At 38.2% G+C, this 21,257-nt stretch overlaps 1 protein-coding gene across 1 annotated transcript; it reads right to left on the reverse strand.

The window, feature by feature from the left end:
• Positions 1-13: 13 nt before the first annotated feature.
• Positions 14-21,148, reverse strand: LOC149843228 (V-type proton ATPase subunit e1-like). Its single transcript, XM_090001746.1, has 3 exons — positions 20,922-21,148; positions 938-985; positions 14-214 (listed from the first exon to the last, which is right to left on the reverse strand). Exons 1-3 carry the CDS (start codon positions 21,017-21,019, stop codon positions 148-150), a joined length of 213 nt encoding a protein of 70 aa, XP_089857872.1. The 5' UTR covers positions 21,020-21,148; the 3' UTR covers positions 14-147.
• Between the last annotated feature and the right edge of the window lie 109 nt (positions 21,149-21,257).

Below are 21,257 nucleotides of genomic sequence, written 5' to 3' on the forward strand. Positions count from 1 at the left end.
AGACCGCACTGATGTCCACCGTGAAGCAAGACCATTAAAAAGAATGATACATTACAATTAATGTTCTACGAATATCCCAAGCAGTGAAAGTCCATATGCAAACACATTTCCATAAAACAGAAATCCACTGGCCATCATATCCTCTCCTCACTCTCCTTCATTAAGGATGGGGACAATCAATGGATTCAACTGTGCTAGATATACTATGGCCCACCTGCCAAAGAGAAGAGAAAAAGTTTGATAAAAGCAATTTGAACACTCTTGCTATCTCACCAGTTTATACATGAACAAAATGAAGCATATCCAGACATTCCCAGCATCATAAGATGAGATCAGATTCATTAAATATCAAAGAATCCAAGAACAGATAATTTAATCCAAGTTCTCCCAAAGAGAAACTCAGTTAAAGTTTTTCATGCTCACACTTGAGGAAGACTGAAAATGGTGTAGAAAATTTATATCAAAATCAAAGGTGCAATTGTAACTTCCCATGAAAATAGACTGTGTCAAAAGAACCTTAGAATCAAAGAGCATATATTCATGAAGTATTTGGCATGTTTGGCGTCTCATATACCTTTCCCCTCTTCCTCTCCAAAAAATTTAATGGGAAAAAAAGTAAGCTTGCGGTAGAAGCAGCAACAGAAATGACTAATAAGCAATGCCAATTCAGTGGTGAACCAAACTTTAGTGCAATGTGACAGGTCTAGAAACATGCCACCACAAAGCTAATGGAATTTGTTTAGTTTTGTTTAGAAGTTTGGAAATTTGGATGTTGTATAAGTCAAATGCTACAACTAAATTGTCTCAAGCTGTTCAAGGATAGAGTTACTGCTATACAGATTTATGCTGACAAAGGAATCAACTTTAAGCATTTGAAGCACATAATCCTGTGTGTGTGTGTGTGTGTGAAGTACCCATATGAAGGGAAAGAACTCACATCATCCAACAACAAATGGTTGTCGTGATCACCAATGTCAAATGGAGCCTGTAATAACCAAAGAAAAAATCAATCATGTAAAATAAATTCAACATAACAACGAAAACCAAACATCAGAGGAATAAAGATAACAAGAGTTGCACTTGTGACACAAAAGCCAGAAAACATTGTGAACTAGAAAAACATTAAGAAGATTAAACGGACTCTTTATTGCTAATATAACCTTATTAAGCAAGATATCACACCGTTTGCAACAATCTGCAAGGATAAAAATGAATGTGGTGGATTTAAAGCATTTCATGGAAAAAAATCTAACAACATCATACATACACCAAATATAGTTTATTGGAGGAGTTTGAGTAGAGGATGAACTAAATGCTCATATGAAAGCACGGGTTATCGTAAACTCTCAATATTTTATTTCAAAAAAAAACCTCAAATTGCAGGATGAACAAAATGATTTCCAAGGGCCAGATGAATATGAAACATCAATTTGTCAACAGCAACACAAAAGGATGCACAGAGACCAAGAAAGCTGAAACATCAATGTACAAATCATTGAGATTTATCAAACATGCATGATATTGGACAGCCTATTCATAATTGGAAATTTGCAACACAAAAGCATGAAGAAACTTAAATATATGATTGATGTTAAGTATATGTAGCCTGGAGTCCATTGAATATACATGTCAAAATTTGCTCAAACAGACACAGGAGGTATAGCTCAAAGATATCCTTATACTCGTGTTGTGCATCGCCTCCACAAAAAGATATAACTTCATTTGATTATGATTAAAGAGAAAATGCATGAAAATATTGTTCAAATAGACACAAGGTATAGCTGAAAGATATCCATATACTTGGGTCGTGCATGATGTTAACTTCATTTGATGAAATGTTTTAAATGTGTGTCTTGCATCAGTAAAGATTTTCATCAAAAGATACCAGCTTGTCATTTAAGCCCAATTTCTACTCTGATCATACCATTCATAGTTAGGGATGTAGATCCAGTTGTTGCCACAAGTGCAGATGATCCAATCCAAAAAGAACGCCCATACATCCCACATGTTTGGATTCTTTAACACAAGAGGACTCTGATAATCACATTAACAAGAGTCCTACAGGAATAAGGAAGGCTACTCAATAAGGTTCCAGAAAAAAGATAAAGACTGAATGTAACCTACATGAAGTGGGACTCCTACCTAGAGTAGGAAACTGTATGGGACATCCCCCTTGAGTTTTCCATTATAAATAAACTAATCCTCTCCCTTTGGTAAATTCAAGAAAGAGAGAAAGAGAGAGGTTCCATTATCATGGGCATAGATCATATTGATCGAACCATGCAAAATTCGTGTATCCTTTATGTGTGTGTGTGATTTAATTTTGCATGTGGTTTGGCAAGTATGGTAATTTCACATAGTATCAGCGCTATAACAACCACCATCGTGTTGTGTGCCATGCTGACTTTGTTGTTGCTATCATCGTTTTGTGTGCCCATCCCTTACATCTGGTACGTACATGGAGACCTCTCAGAATAATCAGAATAAGATTGAGTCATCTCCTTTCCAATCGCTCCCTATTCCAAATACATTTCAGTATTTCTTAAGCACTAAGCTCACTACTGATAACTATGAATTATGGGCCTCTTAGTTTAAGCCCTTATTGATTACATGATTTGCATGGTTATATTGATGGATCAAAAACCAAATATGTTAAGTTTATTACTCAAGATGGACATGGTCCAGAAGACATGATCAACTCTTGTTGAGTTGGATAATTTTCTCGCTTTCTGAGGCTGTCCACGCTCAGATTATGGACTTAGATACCTCTTATGAGGTTTGGAAGGCTCTCAAGGAAGCATATGTTGCACATGTAATGAAGTATGTGGAAGAATCAAGAATGCAAATGCATTCACAATGTCCAACAACTATGTAACAGGGATTCGGCTAGCAGGGTGCCACACCCGCGTCGACGTGACTCGACGCGGGTGCGGGTGCGGTCAACCCGACCCTGGGTGCGTTGACCGCACCCAGGGTCATTTCGGTCCAGTTTTCTGCAACCTCCGATCTCTGAAGGGATTCGAGCTCGACCGAAGGTCTTCTCGAGTGTATCGTTGTTCCCTTTCCGGAATCTGGAGGAGAATGCCGGTGATGGGTTGGGGGTGTGGCGTGGACCGCTGTGTTTTCTGCTGTCGATGCCTTGGAGGCCGATCTAAGAGACGAGATGGTGAGGAAGAAGGCGATGGCGAAGAGGAATGTAGACAACCGTTTTCCGGCCATGTTCTCGCCGGATTTTCGCCATTAGTCAGGGTTTTCTGGGAAGGACGCCATAGATTTTCAGAGAGAGAGAGAGACTGAGAGAGAGAGGGTTCAGGGTTTTGCGTGAACGCCAATGTGAGTGTCTGTCTGTGTCAGTCTGCATCTTTTTGTGCCCTACTGAATCCGATCTTAGTTGGTGTTGGGTCATATTCATACGTGACCTGTTCACAAGTCGTGGGTCACTATGGTTTCAATTCGCACCTGATCCGGGAAATAACCAACTCCAATATGGTGTAACTGATCTTGACTGGGATGCCAGATCCGAACAAAAAACGAACCCACACCAGTCCGATATCCAACTTAAACCTGTATGCTGACATGCAATCCATGACCTGGGCCACCAATTGAAAAACGCCTTGCAGTAGGGGGGAAAGTAGGTTGGATACAAACTGAATTACAGTTGATCCGATTTTGAATCCAGAAGGATTTGATGATGCAGATCTGGATTTGGAACTAGTATATATATAAGAACAGCTTAACTGCTTAAATGTTAGCTTCTTAACCATACTTACACATTTGACCATTAAAACCGGAAAACTAAACTTTTCAGGGTTTGCTTTTGCCTCTTTTTGTTTTTTATACAGATTTTTTTCCCTTTCCCCAGACCCTCCTTATATATATATATATATATATATATATATATATATATATATATATATATATATATATATATATATTACATTTTTGCCCCTGCCGCACCGCCGCACTCGCACCCGCACCCATGTGACATAGTCCAACAATGAATTTGGCACAAAGTCACACAAGGAGGCAATCCACTAAGGGATAATTCGAAGAGACCTTACAAGAAGGCGACACATAAAAAGATACACTCTTTTTATTAGAGGAGCTCTTAAGAACATACCAAAGCACAAGGGGGAGTACCCCTATTTATACAATCAAGGGACCAGAAGGGAGCTCCCAATAGAGTCGTTGGGAGCCCCCAACGACTCTATGGTGGGCCCCCCTATGTGGCTTAAAATAAAGGAATTAAAAAAGAAAAAAAAAAAGAAATACAGAAAAAAAAAGAAAGAAGAAAATACATACCCCTATCGGGTATTATGGTGTACAAAGAGGAATATATATATATATATATGTGTGTGTGTGTGTGTGTGTGTGTGTGTGTGTGTGTGTTAACAGCACACTCACAGGACAAAGTTATGCAACTAAAAGAACAACTTCAATGCTTCAAGAAAGGAATGAATATATTCAGAAAATAAAGTTAATCTCACATCAACTAGATGTTGTGGGAAAGCCTGTTCAGGAAGAAGATTTTTGTTGAGAGAAAATAACTAGGTGTGAGGGGGGTTTCTAGAAATTAGAAAAGTTGGAAGAGTTCTTTTTCTTATTTTATTATTTTAAGGGCCTTCTATGTAATTGTCCACTTATTGTCCCTAATCTCTATTTAAGAGAGATTAGGGTTAACGTAATGAGGTCTTTTTCTTTTCTCCTCTTCAACATAGTATCAGAGCCTTCAACGTCCGGGAGGCTGTGACACCCACCAGATTTGATTCCTCTCCTTTAATCGTCCTCGATAGTTCCTTTTCCAAATATTTTGTTCCATCTAATCGACCTCTTCAGTTGATTGTGATATTTTTTTTACCACACGATTAGGGATCTGGTCTAATCTGCCCTGATATGCAGATCTGATCAGACTCCCTCGATCTTTCTTGTTGTTGCACTGTAGACATGCAGATCTGATGTGTTGGCAAGTTGGGTGCATCTGATGTGGAGATGTCAAGGTGAGTGAATGATATATTTACTTGTTTTCTGGTCGTGAGATTCTTCGGATCTGAAATACATCAATTAGTTGCGTTGGAGATAGTTGGGATATGGCTATATTTGATATTTTATTCAATCAATTGTTGCTATTATTATTAGATCAGTCATCTGGGTGTGTTGTGCAATCAGATCTGAAGTTTTGTGTGGTTGGTTTCATTTCATTCAACCAGTTGCTGGTGTCGTTCTTAGATTTGCCATCTAAGTGTGTCGTGATATGTTCCGATCAGATCAGATTTATCTATGTTGCCTGATCAGATCTCTATTGGTTGATTGGTGGAGGTGCTACCTGAATATATATATATATATATATATATATATATATATATATATATATATATATATATATATATATATATATATATATATATATATATATATCAGAGAGCAGATTCTTGTCTCAAGACTGATTCCATGGCTGACGACAAGATAAGTGAAGTTGGACAGAAAATTGATGTTGCTCCAGAATATAAGGCATTCTCTAATCCGTTCTCGTATGGTTCATCTGTCAAACTGGATGATACTAATTATGAGAGATGGTCGAGGACATTTATGATGTCGGTGTCTGGACATCGACGAAAACATATTTTGTTGGAAAAGGAACCAGCAGAGAAGACTGAAAAATATGCTACATGGCAAGAGGATTACGATATAGTAATGTCTTGGATTATGAATAGTGTTCAGCCCCACATTGCTGACCAACTAATTTATTATACTACTGCAAAAGATATGTGGGACACTTTACGTGGTACGTATTTCCAAGACAAGAATGTGAGCAGAACCTTACAAATTGAGCAAGATATATTTAAATTGCAGCAGGGGGATCAAAGTCTTGCCCGATATTATGCATATGTTCGTTCTGCTTATGAACGACTCAATTCTGTATGCCCTCCCTGTTGTTCAGCACATAAAGTTCATCAGGAGCAGACTATGGTTGCTCGTTTCTTGTCGGGTCTATCACCTGATTATTTTATTGCCAAAGTACAAATGTTGACTGGGTCAGACATTCCAACTCTTGCTGATGCTTATAATCGCTTGAATCGACTTGCAGTCACTCTTCCTCAATCTCAGAATGACACACAGTCCTTAGCTCTTGTTGCTAGTGGACGTGGCCATGGATTATCCAATGTTGTTCGAGGACGTGGTCGTGGACGAGGTGGTGGAGGACGTGATAGACTTCAGTGTACATATTGTGGAAAACAGGGCCATTTGGAGGATAGATGTTGGGACAAACATGGTTGTCCCACTTCTCAATTACCATCTACTAAAGCTAATGCTAAGGCAGTTGCTCAAGTTGCTACTTCTAACTCAGATTCGGTTCCTTCCTCCTCCACCGACACCATTACTCTCAGTTTCAGTCGTGTTGAATATGATCAGCTTCTTGCTCAGCGATCTGTAAATGCATCGACTTCTACTGTAATGTCTGACGTGACATGTTCAACAGGTACTATAATGTCTGATAAATGTAAGTTATGGCTTATCGATTCAGGGGCATCCAGACATTTTTGTGGGCAGTCCAATCTCTTTTCTATATTACGTCCTATGTCTTCGCCTCGCATGGTTACACTTGCAGATGGACGAATGTCTCCTATTGAAGGGCAAGGAGATGTGTCTCTCACACCCACCTTACAAATTCAGGATGTTCTTCATGCTCCACAATTTCCAAAGAATCTTTTGTCAGTGAGCCGTCTTACTAAAGAGCTTCAGTGTCATGTAATATTTGACCTTGGTTCTTGTGTGTTTCAGGATTTACTGACGGGTAGGACGATTGGTGGAGGCCATGAGGAAGGCGGACTTTACTACCTCTCACAGCCAGTTGGAGTAGCACACTCTAGTGCTGAGTCGAGTTCTGATCCTTTTCAGTGGCATCTCAGGTTGGCTCATCCTTCATTATCGAAGCTTTGTAGAGTCATTCCACAGATCTCTCCAGGGGCGTCCTTTCAGTGTGAAGTGTGTCAATTGGGGAAACATCACTGAACCTCTTTTCCTTTGAGTCAGAGTCAATCTAGTCTAAGTCCTTTTGATCTTATTCATGTCGATGTGTGGGGGGGACCTTGTCGTGTTTTGAGTCGGTCCCAGTGCAAGTACTACCTTGTTATTGTTAATGATTATTCCAAATTGTCTTGGGTCTTTTTAATAAAAGAGAGATCCGAAGTTCCATGTATTATCAAATCTTTCATTCTTGAAATAAAAACTCAGTTCAGTTCCTTCGTTAAAAGACAATGCTCTTGAATTCAAAACTATCCACTTAATGCAATTCTATCAGGATAATGGTATTCAGCCTCAGTTTACATGTGCCTATACCTCTCAGCAAAATGGGGTTGCTGAGAGAAAACATAGGCATCTACTTGACGTTGTCAGATCTCTTATGCTTCAAATGCACATGCCATCATCTTTTTGGAAGGATGTGATTCTTGTAGCCTGTTACCTTATTAATGGAATGTCGTTTGCTACTGTTGGAGATCAAATACCTATTCAACTACTTTATCCTAATTGTCCCTTGTTTAGAGTTACTCCCAAAGTTTTTGGATGTGTCTGCTTTGTTTATAAACTTGGACCTAATCAAAATAAGCTATCTGCACAAGCCACCAAATGTGTTTTTATTGGTTATCCAAAAAACCAAAAGGACTACCGATGTTATGACCCCATTACCAGAAAAGAGTATGTCAGTGCGGATGTTACCTTCTTTGAGTTTGTTCCTTACTTTTCCAGTAGTGGGTCTCGTCTACAAAATGTTGCAACTGATTCCTTTCCACTTCCCATTCCTCCTATTCCTCTGGAATCAGTCCCTGAGTCACAACCTACACCTAATTCATCTTGATTCCACGAACCTCCATTAGTGTACTCTCGGCATCATGCTTCTCCTCATGGCTCTTCATCTTCTCTTCCTCTTGATGTAAGTATTCCTGATACTTCTGATCATCCTACTGGTAGTTCTGATAATGTTGCAGATAATCCAGAGGTTACAGATGATATGCCAATTGCATTGTGAAAAGGAAAACGACAATGTACCTTACATCTTATTTCCAAGGTTGTGTCAACAGATCGACTTGGTCGTAGATTGCAAAGCTTCATTTCTGCATTATCTGCTACCTCTGTTCCCCTCAATCATCAGCAGGCTCTATTGGATTCTAAATGGAGACAAGCTATGCAGGAGGAAATGGATGCCCTGATTCTGCATGGCACTTGGGAGCTTGTAGATCCTCCTTCAAATGTGGACATTGTGGGATGTAAATGGGTGTAAACTATTAAATATCAGTTGGATGGCACAGTGGAGCGATACAAAGCGCGACTGGTTGCTAAGGGTTATACACATACATATGGAGTGGACTTCTTTGAGACATTCTCTCTTGTCGCTAGACTGGGCACTATCAGGTTAGTTATTACTGTAGCAGTTCATTATGGGTGGAGCATGACACAGCTTGATGTTAAAAATGCATTTTTATACAGGGATTTCTCCGAACTTGTGTACATGCAGCAACCTCCTGGTTTTGAGCGACAGGGGGAGTGTCATAAGGTGTGTAGGTTAAAGAAGGCGATCTATGGCTTAAAAGAGAGTCCACATGCATGGTTTCAAAAATTGTTTGAAGTGATGTCTGCTTTTGGTTTCCAGAGATCACCCTAGGATCACTCACTATTTATAAAGAAAGGTGAAAAAGGGGTGGTTGTTATGGTTGTGTATGTTGATGATATTATTTTGACAGGTGATAATGAGCAGGAAATTCATAATACTAAGGCATACTTACAGAAACAATTTGTTACCAAAGATCTTGGTCCTCTTAGGTATTTCTTAGGAATTGAAGTGGCAAGAAATAAAGAAGGCATTGTGTTATCCCAAAAGAAATATGTTTTTGACTTACTACAGGAGACTGGGATGCTTGGAGCAAAACCAGCTACTATTCCCATGAATCCCAGAGTTCACCTTTGTGATGAACAGTCTGAACAGGTGGACAACAAATCATAGCGATCTTTGGTTGGAAAGCTTCTTTATGTTATTGTGACCAGACCTGATATATCTCTTGCAGTGAGTAAGCTGAGTCAATTTATGGATAAACCGAGAAAAATTCACTGGGATGCTGCTATGATGGTTCTCAGATACTTAAAGTCATCTCCAGGAAAGGGTTTATTGTTTACAAGGAGTGCCTCTCTTGATGTTTTGGCTTATACAGATGCTGACTATGCAGGATCTGTAGATGACAGGAAGTCGACCACAGGATTTTGTGTCTTTGTTGGGGGAAACTTAATTTCGTGGAGAAGTAAGAAGCAAGCAGTAGTAGCAAGGTCTAGCGCTGAATCAGAATACAGGGCTATGGCTCAAACTGCCACAAAAATGATTTGGATGAAGTCTGCGTTGACCTGCCTGGATGTACAAGTTTCTCTACCTATGAAGATGATGTGTGACAATAAGGCTGCCACATATATTGCTAATAACCTTGTATTCCATGAGAGGACTAAGCACATTGAGGTTGACTGACATTACATTCGAGATATGGTACAGACTGGAAACATATCCACTATTCATGTATCCTCGGAAGATCAAGTTGCTAATGTGTTCACCAAACCTCTTCCCATCTCAGAATTTTCTAAGTGTTGTAACAAGCTGAGCATGATTGATATCTATGCTCAAGCTTGAGGGGGAGTGTTGAGAGAAAATAAATAGGTGTGAGGGGGTTTTCTGGAAATTAGAAAAGTTAGAAGAGTTTTTTTTCTTATTTTATTATTTTAAGGGCCTTCTATGTAATTATCCACTTATTGTCCCTAATCTCTAGTTAAGAGAGATTAGGGTTAACGTAATGAGGTCTTTTTCTTTTCTCTTCTTCAACAATTTTGTTCTTCACGTGCTTGGGGGTCTACCTCGTAAATATGACTCTTTTTTAGTGTCTATTAGCATTCGATTTGAGTCAACCCCGATATGATTAACTGAGCTTCATAGTCTTCTTTTATCTCAAGAAGCCCATCTCTCAGAATTTGATGGTGACAAAAGTGAACCTCATAAAGCTAACTATGTTCAAAGAGGAGGAAATTACAGCAATCCTCGTGGTGGCTGTGGACGCCAAGGCCAATTTAGAGGCCGTGGGAGAGGGGGTTGATTCTATGGTAGACCCCAAACTCAAACCAATATGGAGGTCGCCAGTTCCCAGGTGGTTAGACAACCCAGGGTAGCAGTATATCGTCTGTCAATTTTGCGATAAACCAGGACACTCTGCCAAGACCTGCAGAATGATTACAAGACAAAGTTAGTTTGTGCCCCCTCATGCTTACTGTTAGGGGTGTCAACGGGTCGGATTTGGTTCAGACTCAGGTGGAATCAAACTTGGACCCGGTTTTTGAGTATGGTATCAGGTCCACTATAAGAAAAACCCTACCCGGACCCGATAAGAACTACATGAACCAGACCCGGACCATACTTGGTAAAACCATATTTTTTATCATTTTTATATTAAAAAATTGTAGTTCTTAATCGAAACTCGGGTTGGATCTGGGTCTGGTATAAAATTTCACAAACTATACTCGGGTCCATGTATTAATTGGACCTTCGGGTCCAGACTCAGGTCTTAATTGGGTCTTATTATTTATCAGCATACCCGGACCCTATAGGGTGTGGTTCAGGTAAACCAGGCATGTTGATACCCCTACTTACTGCACTACACAAGGTGGCGTGTTAGCAGAGGATATTGTCATGAACTGATGTATATGCTTTAGAGAGCCACTTATGGGCAAGAGAACACTTTGAGAATGTTACCTCTTATGGGTCAATACAAAGACACACAAGGATAAGCCACTTATGGGCTGAAACTCAAATAAAAAAGGATCTTATATTAGAGAAATTCCCTTGAGAAAGAATTCATGGAGAGGGAGGATCACCCCTTATATATACACATAGAGAGGACTCTATAGAGCCGTTGGGACCTACCCAACGACTAGAAATATAGTTGTTGGGTAGGGTCCAATGACTCTATGGAGTATTTCCAAAAAACCCTTGAGGCTGGGAATATCTATAAAACTAAATAAAAGAAAAATTAAAAATTAAAATTAAAATTAAAAATACACTTATTGTGTGTTTACATGTGAAAAGACCAAAATACCCCTGAATTATGAATATACAGAAAATGTACATAAATGAATATGTAAACATGTATATACATATATGTTTACATTTATTACATTTGACACTCCCCCTCAAATTGATGGTGGAATCATCGAAAGTTTGCCTAATATGAAATAAAACATTCATCTTGGAGAAGGCAAGGCTATTGTGAAGAAGTCTGCAAGTTGATATTTTTAAGTCATCTATGGCAATGAAATAGACTTTTTCAAAAACAAAATCACGAACATAATGACAGCCCATCTCAATATGTTTAGTGCGCTCATGAAAAGTATAATTTTCAGCAATGTAAATGGCACTTTTGTTATCACAACATAGTCTTGATGACTCTGTCATAATTACTCCCATATCCTTGATAAAATGCCTCAACCATACAATTTCAGTCGTGATAGTTGTCATAGCTTGATATTCGGCTTATGTAAAGGATAGAGATACTTTATGTTGCTTCTTGCATTTCTATGATATTAAGAAAACTCCTATAAAAACACATAAATCAATAGTTGAGTGTCGGTCATTTGGGCCTCCCCCCAATCAGAGTCAGAATAAGCAATTAAATTAAGAAAAGAGAAAAATAAAATAATCCTTTGGAAGCACAATTTTTCAAATATCTAATGATCCGCATCACAACACTCATGTGCAGAGAGGTAGGAGTACTGAAATTGACGGATGTCTGGTCTGGTAATAGTCAAGTATGTCAATGCTCCAATCATCTACCGATATGGAGTAGGATCTTCCAGAGGTTCTCCATCATCAATTTTTATCTTTGCATTTAGCACTTCAGGAGTATCTACTCTTTTATCATCAGTAATTTCAGACCTGTCAATAATTTCAGTTACAAATTTGGATTGAGACAGCAGATACCCTCGAGAGGAATATGCAACCTCAACCCCTAAGAAAAATTGAGAAAACCAATGACAGTCATTTCAAAACTTAGATTAAGAATCAATTCAACTTGATTTACTTCCTGCTTATATGCTTCAGTAATGATCATATCATTAACATAAAGTAATAAAATAACAATTACCTGCATCAATATAACAGGAAGTATATTCAAGCTTAATCATAACAGAACTAAAGCGATCATACTAAGCTTTTAGAGCTTGTTTAAGACTATACAAAGCCTTTCTAAGACGTAGAACTTTTTCTCTAGGAACATTATATCCAGGGGTGAATCTATATACACTTCTTCTTTTAAATTACCATTTAAAATTTTATTTTTAATATTCATGTGATAAATTGGCCGCTTCCTAACATAGGCTAATGGCTATGAGAATTCTAACAATAGTCATACGTGTTACAGGAGCAAATGTTTTGTTGTAGTCAATACCATATTCTTGAACATATCTTTTAGCAACTAACCTAGCTTTATATCTCTGTAAAAATCCATCACTTTTAGTTTTGACTTTAGAAACCCACCTCCATCCTATTGATTTCTTGTTGGTTGATATATCAGACAATTCTCAGGTTTGAGATTTTTCTAAGGCTCTATTTTCTTCACTCATAGCAGTTTGCCACTAAGGATAGTCCTTTGCTTGATTATGCATGGAAGGTTCATAGTATGAATAATTTTTTGCTAAACAAGCTCTATAGTGACGTTTGAAAGATTCATATGGCACAAATCTATCTTGGACTCTTCGTGGTCTCTTTGAATGCCTAATTCTTATAGTTTCTTGTTCTTCTATGGTTGAATATTTTTCAAAAGCACTTAGTTGTTCATTATTTTGTCTTCTTTGATATTGAATGAAATTTGGATGATCGTGGGACTCAGTAGCTTGAAATTCGTTGCAAGTTATCTCATTCATGTCTTCATTTAGTGGAGATATTTCTAAAAACTTGTATTTATTTTCAGATTTGGATAAGACCGTGTCAAAACCATTTTTTTGTTCTAGAAATGTGGCATTCCTAAAAATATAAAGTATGTTATTTTTAGTATCATAACACCTAAATCCTTTTTGGCTTTCTTCGTATCCTAAGAATATACATGGAATTGTTTTAGGAGATAATTTAGCATTCTTATGGGTGAGAACAAAGCATCTACACCCAAAGATCCTTAGTCTAGGATAATCAGGATAGACATTATAATTTTTTTCATATAGTGAAAGATTTTGAATTTTTGAAGGTAGCCTATTTATAAGATATACGAAGGTGAGAAATGCTTCAACCCAAAAGTATTTGGGAACACTTTTAGATATGAGAAGAGTTCTAGTGATTTCTATTATATGCTGATGTTTTCTTTCAGCCAAACCATTTTGTTGCACTGTATTAGCACATGACCTTTGATGAAGCATTTCATTTTCTCTTAGATATTGAACTTTAAGAGATTTGTTACTAACTTATGAAAGTTTTTAAAATTCTCAAATACTTCATATTTATGTTTGAGAAAATATATCTAAGTATAACGAGAGTAATCATCCACAAAAATAGCATAATAAGTATATCCTCCCTTCGAGGCAACAAAACGAGGACCCTAAACATCAAAATAAATTAATTCAAGAGGTTTAGCAGCAGAGAAAGGCCTCTTTTGATATGGAATTTATTTCATCTTTACAATAATACAATCGATACAAGAGATTTGTTCATTACAAAATATCCTCAGATGAGGAATATTGGATAATTTATACATACTAGAGTGTCCTACTCTTTGATGCCACAAAACTTTATCCAATTTTTTAACATTAAAGCAAAAAGTCTTGACAGGAATTTTCAACGGATCTATATAGTACAAGTCTCATTCTCTATGCCCTTTCTCAATCTGCCTCCCGGACTGAAGATCCTATATTAAGCATTGGTTAGAAGTGAAAGAGACTCTACATCCATAACAGTGATTTGAGAAACAGAAAGTAAGTTTAAATTTAGTTTTGAAACAAATCTTATTTGAGGAATGCTGAAACTAAGACATTTTTTAAAAATTTCAATTCCATTAATATCAAGAGAGGTTTCATCGGCAGTGCAAACATTTCTCTTACTAGTAGAACTTCTATAATTAGAAAGTATAAATTTATCATAGTCATATGAAATGATGCAACCGAGTCTAAAAGCCAATAAGTCATATCTGGAGGACAAGAGGAGGAGACGGCGACACCGGTCACATATTGTCCTTTGAGAAGAGGTTGCAATGCTTCCACAAGTTGAGAAAGAGACATATTTAAAATCGTCTTGTTTGAAGAGTCTTGGTCAACTTGTGAAGTACCAACTGTGGCAACCTTTTTTTCCTCTTTGTTCTTAAATTCTAGACAAAAAGGTTTGATATGACCTGGTTCTCCACAATTATGACAAAAAATACCTTATCTTTTCCTTCCATCCCCTTTCCCCTCATACATATGATTCTTCCCATAGTTATTGTTCTTATAAAAGCGTGGGGGTTTGTATCTGTGAGTGTTGGCTCCCGGTTTTGAAACAACCAACACATTGTCCTTAGCTTCTCTTATTTCATTTTGAGACCTTAATCTAGTCTCTTCCATGCAAACTTGAGCTAAAACCTCTTGAATAAGAGGAAGCTTATCTTGTCTTCTATGAATGATATTGCTTCTCATTTGCTTAAACTTGAGTCGCAACCCTCTTATAAATTGAAAAAATTGCTTATTGTTTATTTGCTTCTTTCTAAGTATAGTATCATTGGGAGTTTCCCAAATGGGTTCTAACTTAGCCATTTGATCCCACAACTTTTTTAAAGAGCCAAAGTACTCTCTAATACTCTTGTCTCCTTGTTTACAATTGTTTATTTTGTCTTGAAGCTCCCACCTAAATGCAATATCGCATTGAGTATATGTTTGTTTGATAAAGAGTCATGCTTCATTGGCTCTTTCAAACTCAAAAATAGTTTCACATGTATCTTCGTTCATATTTCCCATAAACAAGGAAAGTACCTTGGCAAGGCCAATTTTTCATTCCTTCAAAGCTTTCTTATAACCTATAAGAGCTTTTTTCTTTTCTTCTCCTCTGAGAACTTTTTCTTTAATAGATTTTGTGGGAGTGAGTTATGGTTTTATCGTGGAACCATCAACATACTCCCAGAATCCTTTACCTACAAGGATTCTTTTAATAGCGGTAGCTCATAAGTTGTAGTTTTTTCCATCAAATTTGATTGAAACTACCGTCACAACTTCTTTTTCGATCATAGAACCAAAGAGTACAAAACAAGAGGAAAGAAAGATAAAGAGGAAGAAGAATAAATACTTGAGCAAACTTTCAACTCTTTTTGAAGCACCAGTGTCACTATGTATTCATAAAAATATCAATCTTCAAGAAGGTTGGTAGGTATGTTTCTCGAGGCAAAGCCCGATCTGCACACCACCTCAAAATATGCTTGAGAACGGGATGAATATCACTAAGGAGTCAATAGGCTCTAATACCATGTCACAAACCGATGTATATGCTTTAAAGAGCTACTTATGGGCAAGAGAACACTTTGAGAATGTGACCTCTTATGGGTCAATACAAAGACACACAAGGATAAGCCACTTATAGGCTGAAACTCACATAAAAAAGGATCTTGTACTGGGGAAATTCCCTTGAGAAAGAATACATGGAGAGGGGGGATCACCCCTTATATATACACATAAAGAGGGCTCTATAGAGCCGTTGGGACCTACCCAACGGCTAGAAATATAGTCGTTGGGTAGGGTCCAACAACTCTATGAAGTATTCCCAAAAATCCCTTGAGGCTGGGAATATTCACAAAAATAAATAAAAGAAAAAAATAAAAATACACTTATTGTGTGTTTATATGTGAAAAGACCAAAATACCCCAAGACTATAAATATACCAAAAATGTAAAGAAATGAATATGTAAACATATATAAAAACATATGTTAAAAATTATTACATTTAACAGATGTGTGGTATCCTGATTCAGGAGCCTCACATCATATATCTCCATATTTGAATGCCTTGTCTACTCCTTCAGAATATCAAGGCCAAGATTCAGTACAGATCGGTGATGGTAAAGGTTTACAAATTTCTCATATTGGTAGTTCAATTTTTAAATCTGGCAATTCTAAATTTCTTGTTAGTGATATCTTGCATGTTCCCAAAATAACAAAGAAATTGCTTTCTGTGCAAAGATTCACAAAAGACAATGGAGTAGTGTTCGAGTTTCATCATTCTTATTGCAGTGCTAAGGACGTCAGAAGACTCAGAACTGGAGAGGAGCTGGTTCAGGAAAAAGAAAAGAATAGACTTTATTTTATAGATTCGTTTAGCAATATTGAAAATAAAAGTGCTTATGTAGGAGAAAAAGATGATTTAGATGTTTGGCATAATAGACTTGAACATCCTAATTTGAAAATTGTTCAAAAAGTTATTCAAAGATTTGGTTTGCCTTATTTTAATATTGATATTCATATTTGTTCTGCTTCCCAGAAGGGTAAACAACATAAGTTACCTTTTTCTTGCATATCTTATGAAAATATTGAGCCTTTGCATATTATCTTTTCAGATGTTTGGGGTCCAGTATTATATTATTTTTGTTGATGCCGTCTCCAGATATTACTGATATATTTAATGAATCACAAGTCAAATGTTGCCAATATATTTAGAAGGTTTAAAGTCCTAGCCAAAAATTTGGTTGGCAAAAAGATTAAATTTTTGCACACTGATGGTGGTGGTTAGTATAGAGTTCTTGACTCTTATTTAAAAGATTGTGGTGTTGGTCATCGTGTTTTCGGTCCTCACACACAGGAACAAAATGAGATCTCTAAAAGAGAACATAGGCATAGTGGATACAAGCCTTACACTTATGGCTCATGTCAGTGTACCTAAAAAATTTTGGACCTATGCCTTCTCTGCTTCTGTTTACCTTGTCAACAGACTGCCTACACCCAATCTTAAATACAAATGTCCTCTTGAGGTCTTATTTAAAAAGAGACCTAATTATAAATTCCTCAAGACCTTTGGTTGCGAGTGTTTTCCTAATCTCAATCCTTACAAAGATAATAAACTGGATTTTATGTCTAAACCACATGTTTTTCTGGGATACAACAATAATCATCATGGATATATGTCTTGAGCCACAGTCTCATAAATTTATTATATCTAAAGATGTTATCTTTGATGAAAACAAGTTTTCTATGGATATTGAAAAGCCAAAACCATCCAGTCAACCCAATCCTCCTTTATGTGTTTCAGTGGACCCTCAATCCATATCTCCTATGACCTCTTCCCAGTCTAGCCCTGAATCTCTTGTCAACACAGAAAAAACCAGCCTAGTACTCCTAGTGTTGAACTTTTTCTTGCCTCCAAAAATTTCTGACCCAAACCTTGAAGTCGTCCCTACTATTCTACAACGTACTCACATATGGTTACACGCGTTCAAGATGGGACCCTTAAACCTAAAGCCTATCACACGTTTAAATACTTGTTTCTTATAGCCTTGTTGAATGAACTTACCCGTAACCAAGAGACCACTAGCTTTAAACACGCATTTAAAGATCCCAAATGGCAGCATGCAATGCAAGAAGAATATGTTGCTCTTATGAGAAATAAAACCTTGGAACTTGTACCTCCATATGGGTCTCACAATCTTGTTGGTTGCAAATGGATCTATAAAATTAAAAGAAGAGCTGATGGAACTCTTGAACGATATAAAGCTCGCCTAGTCACTAAGGGTTTTCATCAGGAAGAAGGTATTAAATTTTTTGAAACCTTTAGTCCTGTGGTCAAACGAACCACTATTCGCACTCTGTTGACTATTGAGTTAAGTGCAAGATGGGAGGTTAGACAGTTTAATGCTAACAATGTCTTTCTTAATGGAACCTTAGAAGAGGAAGTGTATATGGTTCAACCACCTGGTTTTGAAAGTCCTCAATTTCATGGGCATGTTTGCAAACTTAAGAAAGCGCTCTATGGTCTAAAATAGGCTCCCCGGGCTTGGTTTCAAGAACTAAGTAATGCTCTTATCAGAAGAGGCTTTGTTGGCTCCAAATCTGACCCTTCGTTATTTGTTTCTAATAAAGGTAAGATAAAAAAAATTGCCTTGGTTTATGTTAATGATATTCTAGTCACGAAAAACTTTCCATCTGTTATTCGTGAGTTGATCACCTCTATTGGGCAACAATTTGCTCTTAAAGATCTTGGCAAACTTCACTATTTTCTTGGTGTAGAGGCGGCGTACACTCAACAGGGCTTGTTTCTTCCTCAAAGAAAATATAATTTGGATATTTTTATGAGATCCAATATTTTGGAAGCTAAAGCAGTGTCCACGCCCATGTCTGCCTCAACCAAACTCACTGCCAACAGTGGCGCGGAGTTCGATAATCCTACCTTATACAAGAGCATTGTTGGCGCCCTATAATATGTTACTCTGACTCGGCTAGATATCTCCTTCGGTGTGAACAGAGTTTGTCAGTATATGCATCGTCCCACTTTAGAACATTGGTCTGTCGTTAAACGTATCCTGCGATATTTGAAACTTACTATTCAGTATGGACTTCTCTTCAAGCCGTCCAAAGCTTTTGGGATTTCTGTGTACTCTGATGCTGACTAGGTAGGGTGTCCAGAAGATCGTAGGTCTATCTCTAGATATATTACTTATATAGGGCCTAATTTGGTGTCTTGGAGTTCCCACAAACAGCATATAGTGTCTCGATCCAGCGGAATATAGAGTTGTTGACAATGTTGCTGCTGAGATAACCCGGGTCTCGTTCCTTCTAGGGATGGCAGTGGACTGAGGGGAAACAGGGCCTGGCCCCACCCCGCCTCGTTTGGACCAGGGATGGAGGACATGAAACGGGGATAAAGGCGGGGATGGACTTACGCTTTCCCTCATTTTGCCCCGCCCTGTCCCCAATCCCTGTTAGTAAACCTTCCTCTCCTTCTTTAGGGATGGCAATGGATCGAGGGGAAACGGGGCCCCACCCTGCTTCGCTCTGTTTGGACCGGGGATGGAGGAGATAAAGCGGGGATGGAGGTTAAAATCAAAACCTGTGTGGGGATGAAGGGTAGAATTTTGAGACGGGGCGGGGGTGGAGACCTTGTCCCCCGCCCCAGTCCACTGCCATCCCTTGTTCCTTCTTCAAGAACTGTATGTCCCCACCAGCTCTTCACCTGTTGTTTGTTGTGATAGTGTTAGTGCCACATATTTGGCAGCACATCCAACCTTTCATAGTCGAAGTAAGCATAATGAAATTCATGTGCACTTTGTGGGTGAAAAAATGAGAAAGAAACAATTTTACGTGAAGAATCTCTCTTCCAAGGATCAAAGTGTTGATATTTTAACAAAACCTTTGTCTGTCTCTCAGTTTCAGTACTTCCCGTCCAAGCTCAATGTCATGCACCGGACATTGAACTTGAGAGGGGATGTTAGAGATGTAGATTCAGTTGTTGTTGCAGGTCCAGATGATTCAATCCAAAAAGAAGATGGCCAGCCCACACGTCCCACATGTTTGGATTCTTTAACACAACAAGATTGTTAATCACATTAACAAGAGTCCTACAGGATCAAGGAAGACTACTCAAGAAGGTTCTAGAAAGAAGATAAAGACTACTGAATTTAACCTACATGAAGTGGGACTCCTACCTAGAGTAGGAAACTGTATGGGACATCCCCCTTGAGTTTTCCATTATAAATAAACTGGTCTTCTCCCTCTGGTAAATTCAAGAAAGAGATAAAGAGAGAGAGAGAGAGGTTCCATTATCATGGACGTAGATCATATTGATCGAACCACGTAAAAATTATCCTTTATGCACGTGTGTGTGATTTAATTCTGCATGTGCATTGGCACGTCTGATAATTTCTCACATATACGATCCAAATTGATGGAAATAATGTTTCATCTTATGCTTATCTTGAGCATGCACATTCATATGCTTGGTGCCATTGTTAACACCCATAAATAAATCACAATTCCAAAAGAGATTGGCACTTGTGGCACGGGAAACTGATTACAATGACATCCTCAATGACGCGCTATTACGCATTCATAGACACATCTATAAAAACAAGAATGGGATCAATGATTGTTTTGCAGGCACATGCACATCCTGTACCCAAAAGGGTGCAAGTCATCAAGATTTGACGAAGAAACCACATTAGTTCAGTGCATCAGAGCCCTTATAACTGCTCAAATTCAATAAGCACAATGACCTTCTTAGAGCTAATCCAATGAGCGTTACACCACTTACTGTCAGCACAGCAAAATTCCCCAAGCTCTGAAGTATTAGAATTGCTCTACATATAACTAAGCCGTGTTTGCCCCTCCAAGTGCATCCCATACAGGCGCACTGCGCATGTCAAAGTATACCGTTAATAGGATTCCCGCACACAACGATTGAAACACGATTCCACCCGTTATCATCATTAGGAATCTTGGGTTTTTTTATCAAATTCTAAGAGTATCAAACCTTAATGTGCCACATGTTTTATCCATCAAGAGTCCTAGAAATTTCTATAACGTTTAGCTCGATGCCGATTACAGATTTTATCCATCAAGATCGCACTCGATCCGTGTCGATGGCAAGCAATCTCCGGTCAATTGGCAACAAGTTCTGTCTACGGGGCATCCTTATCACATTCAGGACCAAAAAAAGAAAAGAGGGCAGTTCCCCCTATGATTTCTGAAACGAAATCCCTGAGTATGTCATGCAACTGAAACAAATACTTACAGGTTGAACAAAGAAAAGAGACAGGCGTTGAGAGATTCACGACTTGTGCCATCAAATTAGTAAAAGCGACGACGACAATCCTATTGATACGGCAAGAAGAAAGAAAGAAACCCCAATTGTAATTAAAAATCAGACTTGCATATGAATTCATGTAGAGAGAGGGAGGGCAGAAGAAACGTACAGGTTGGTGGATGGGCCCCTGTTGCAGCAGAGTCGGCCAAGAAGAGAGGCGAGGACGCCCACCATCACGAACAGAATGGTGGTGAACCAGAACCCCATGGGGATGGATATGACTATGCCTCCCTTCTTCCCCCTTTCAGCCTTCTTCTGCCTCTGCCTCTGCCTCTGCCTCTGATGCGATTTCGATTGTGGGGGATCTTTGTGATTGTGAACCGCCCTGATGGGGACCCAAGGAGAAACAAAGAGAACTGAAAATAGTAGGCCCTCTTTTGCCCTATAGTTGGTTTATGATAGCTCTGAACTGTCAACTGTTAGATGTGTTTTAGCATGCTATATT

The sequence above is a fragment of the Nuphar pumila genome, chromosome 3 (genome assembly GCF_984573655.1).
Source record: "Nuphar pumila chromosome 3, dmNupPumi1.hap1.1, whole genome shotgun sequence".
Lineage (NCBI taxonomy): Eukaryota > Viridiplantae > Streptophyta > Magnoliopsida > Nymphaeales > Nymphaeaceae > Nuphar > Nuphar pumila.

What these genes read in the sequence shown, in the direction of transcription:
- LOC149843228 (XM_090001746.1), bottom strand. Translation starts at nt 21,019, where the DNA reads ATGGGGTTCTGGTTCACCACCATTCTGTTCGTGATGGTGGGCGTCCTC. An exon ending in AGGGGCCCATCCACCAACCT is followed by an intron (nt 986 to 20,921) that starts GTACGTTTCTTC and finishes TGGTTATTACAG; the next exon opens with GCTCCATTTGACATTGGTGA. An exon ending in ACCATTTGTTGTTGGATGAT is followed by an intron (nt 215 to 937) that starts GTGAGTTCTTTC and finishes TCTCTTTGGCAG; the next exon opens with GTGGGCCATAGTATATCTAG.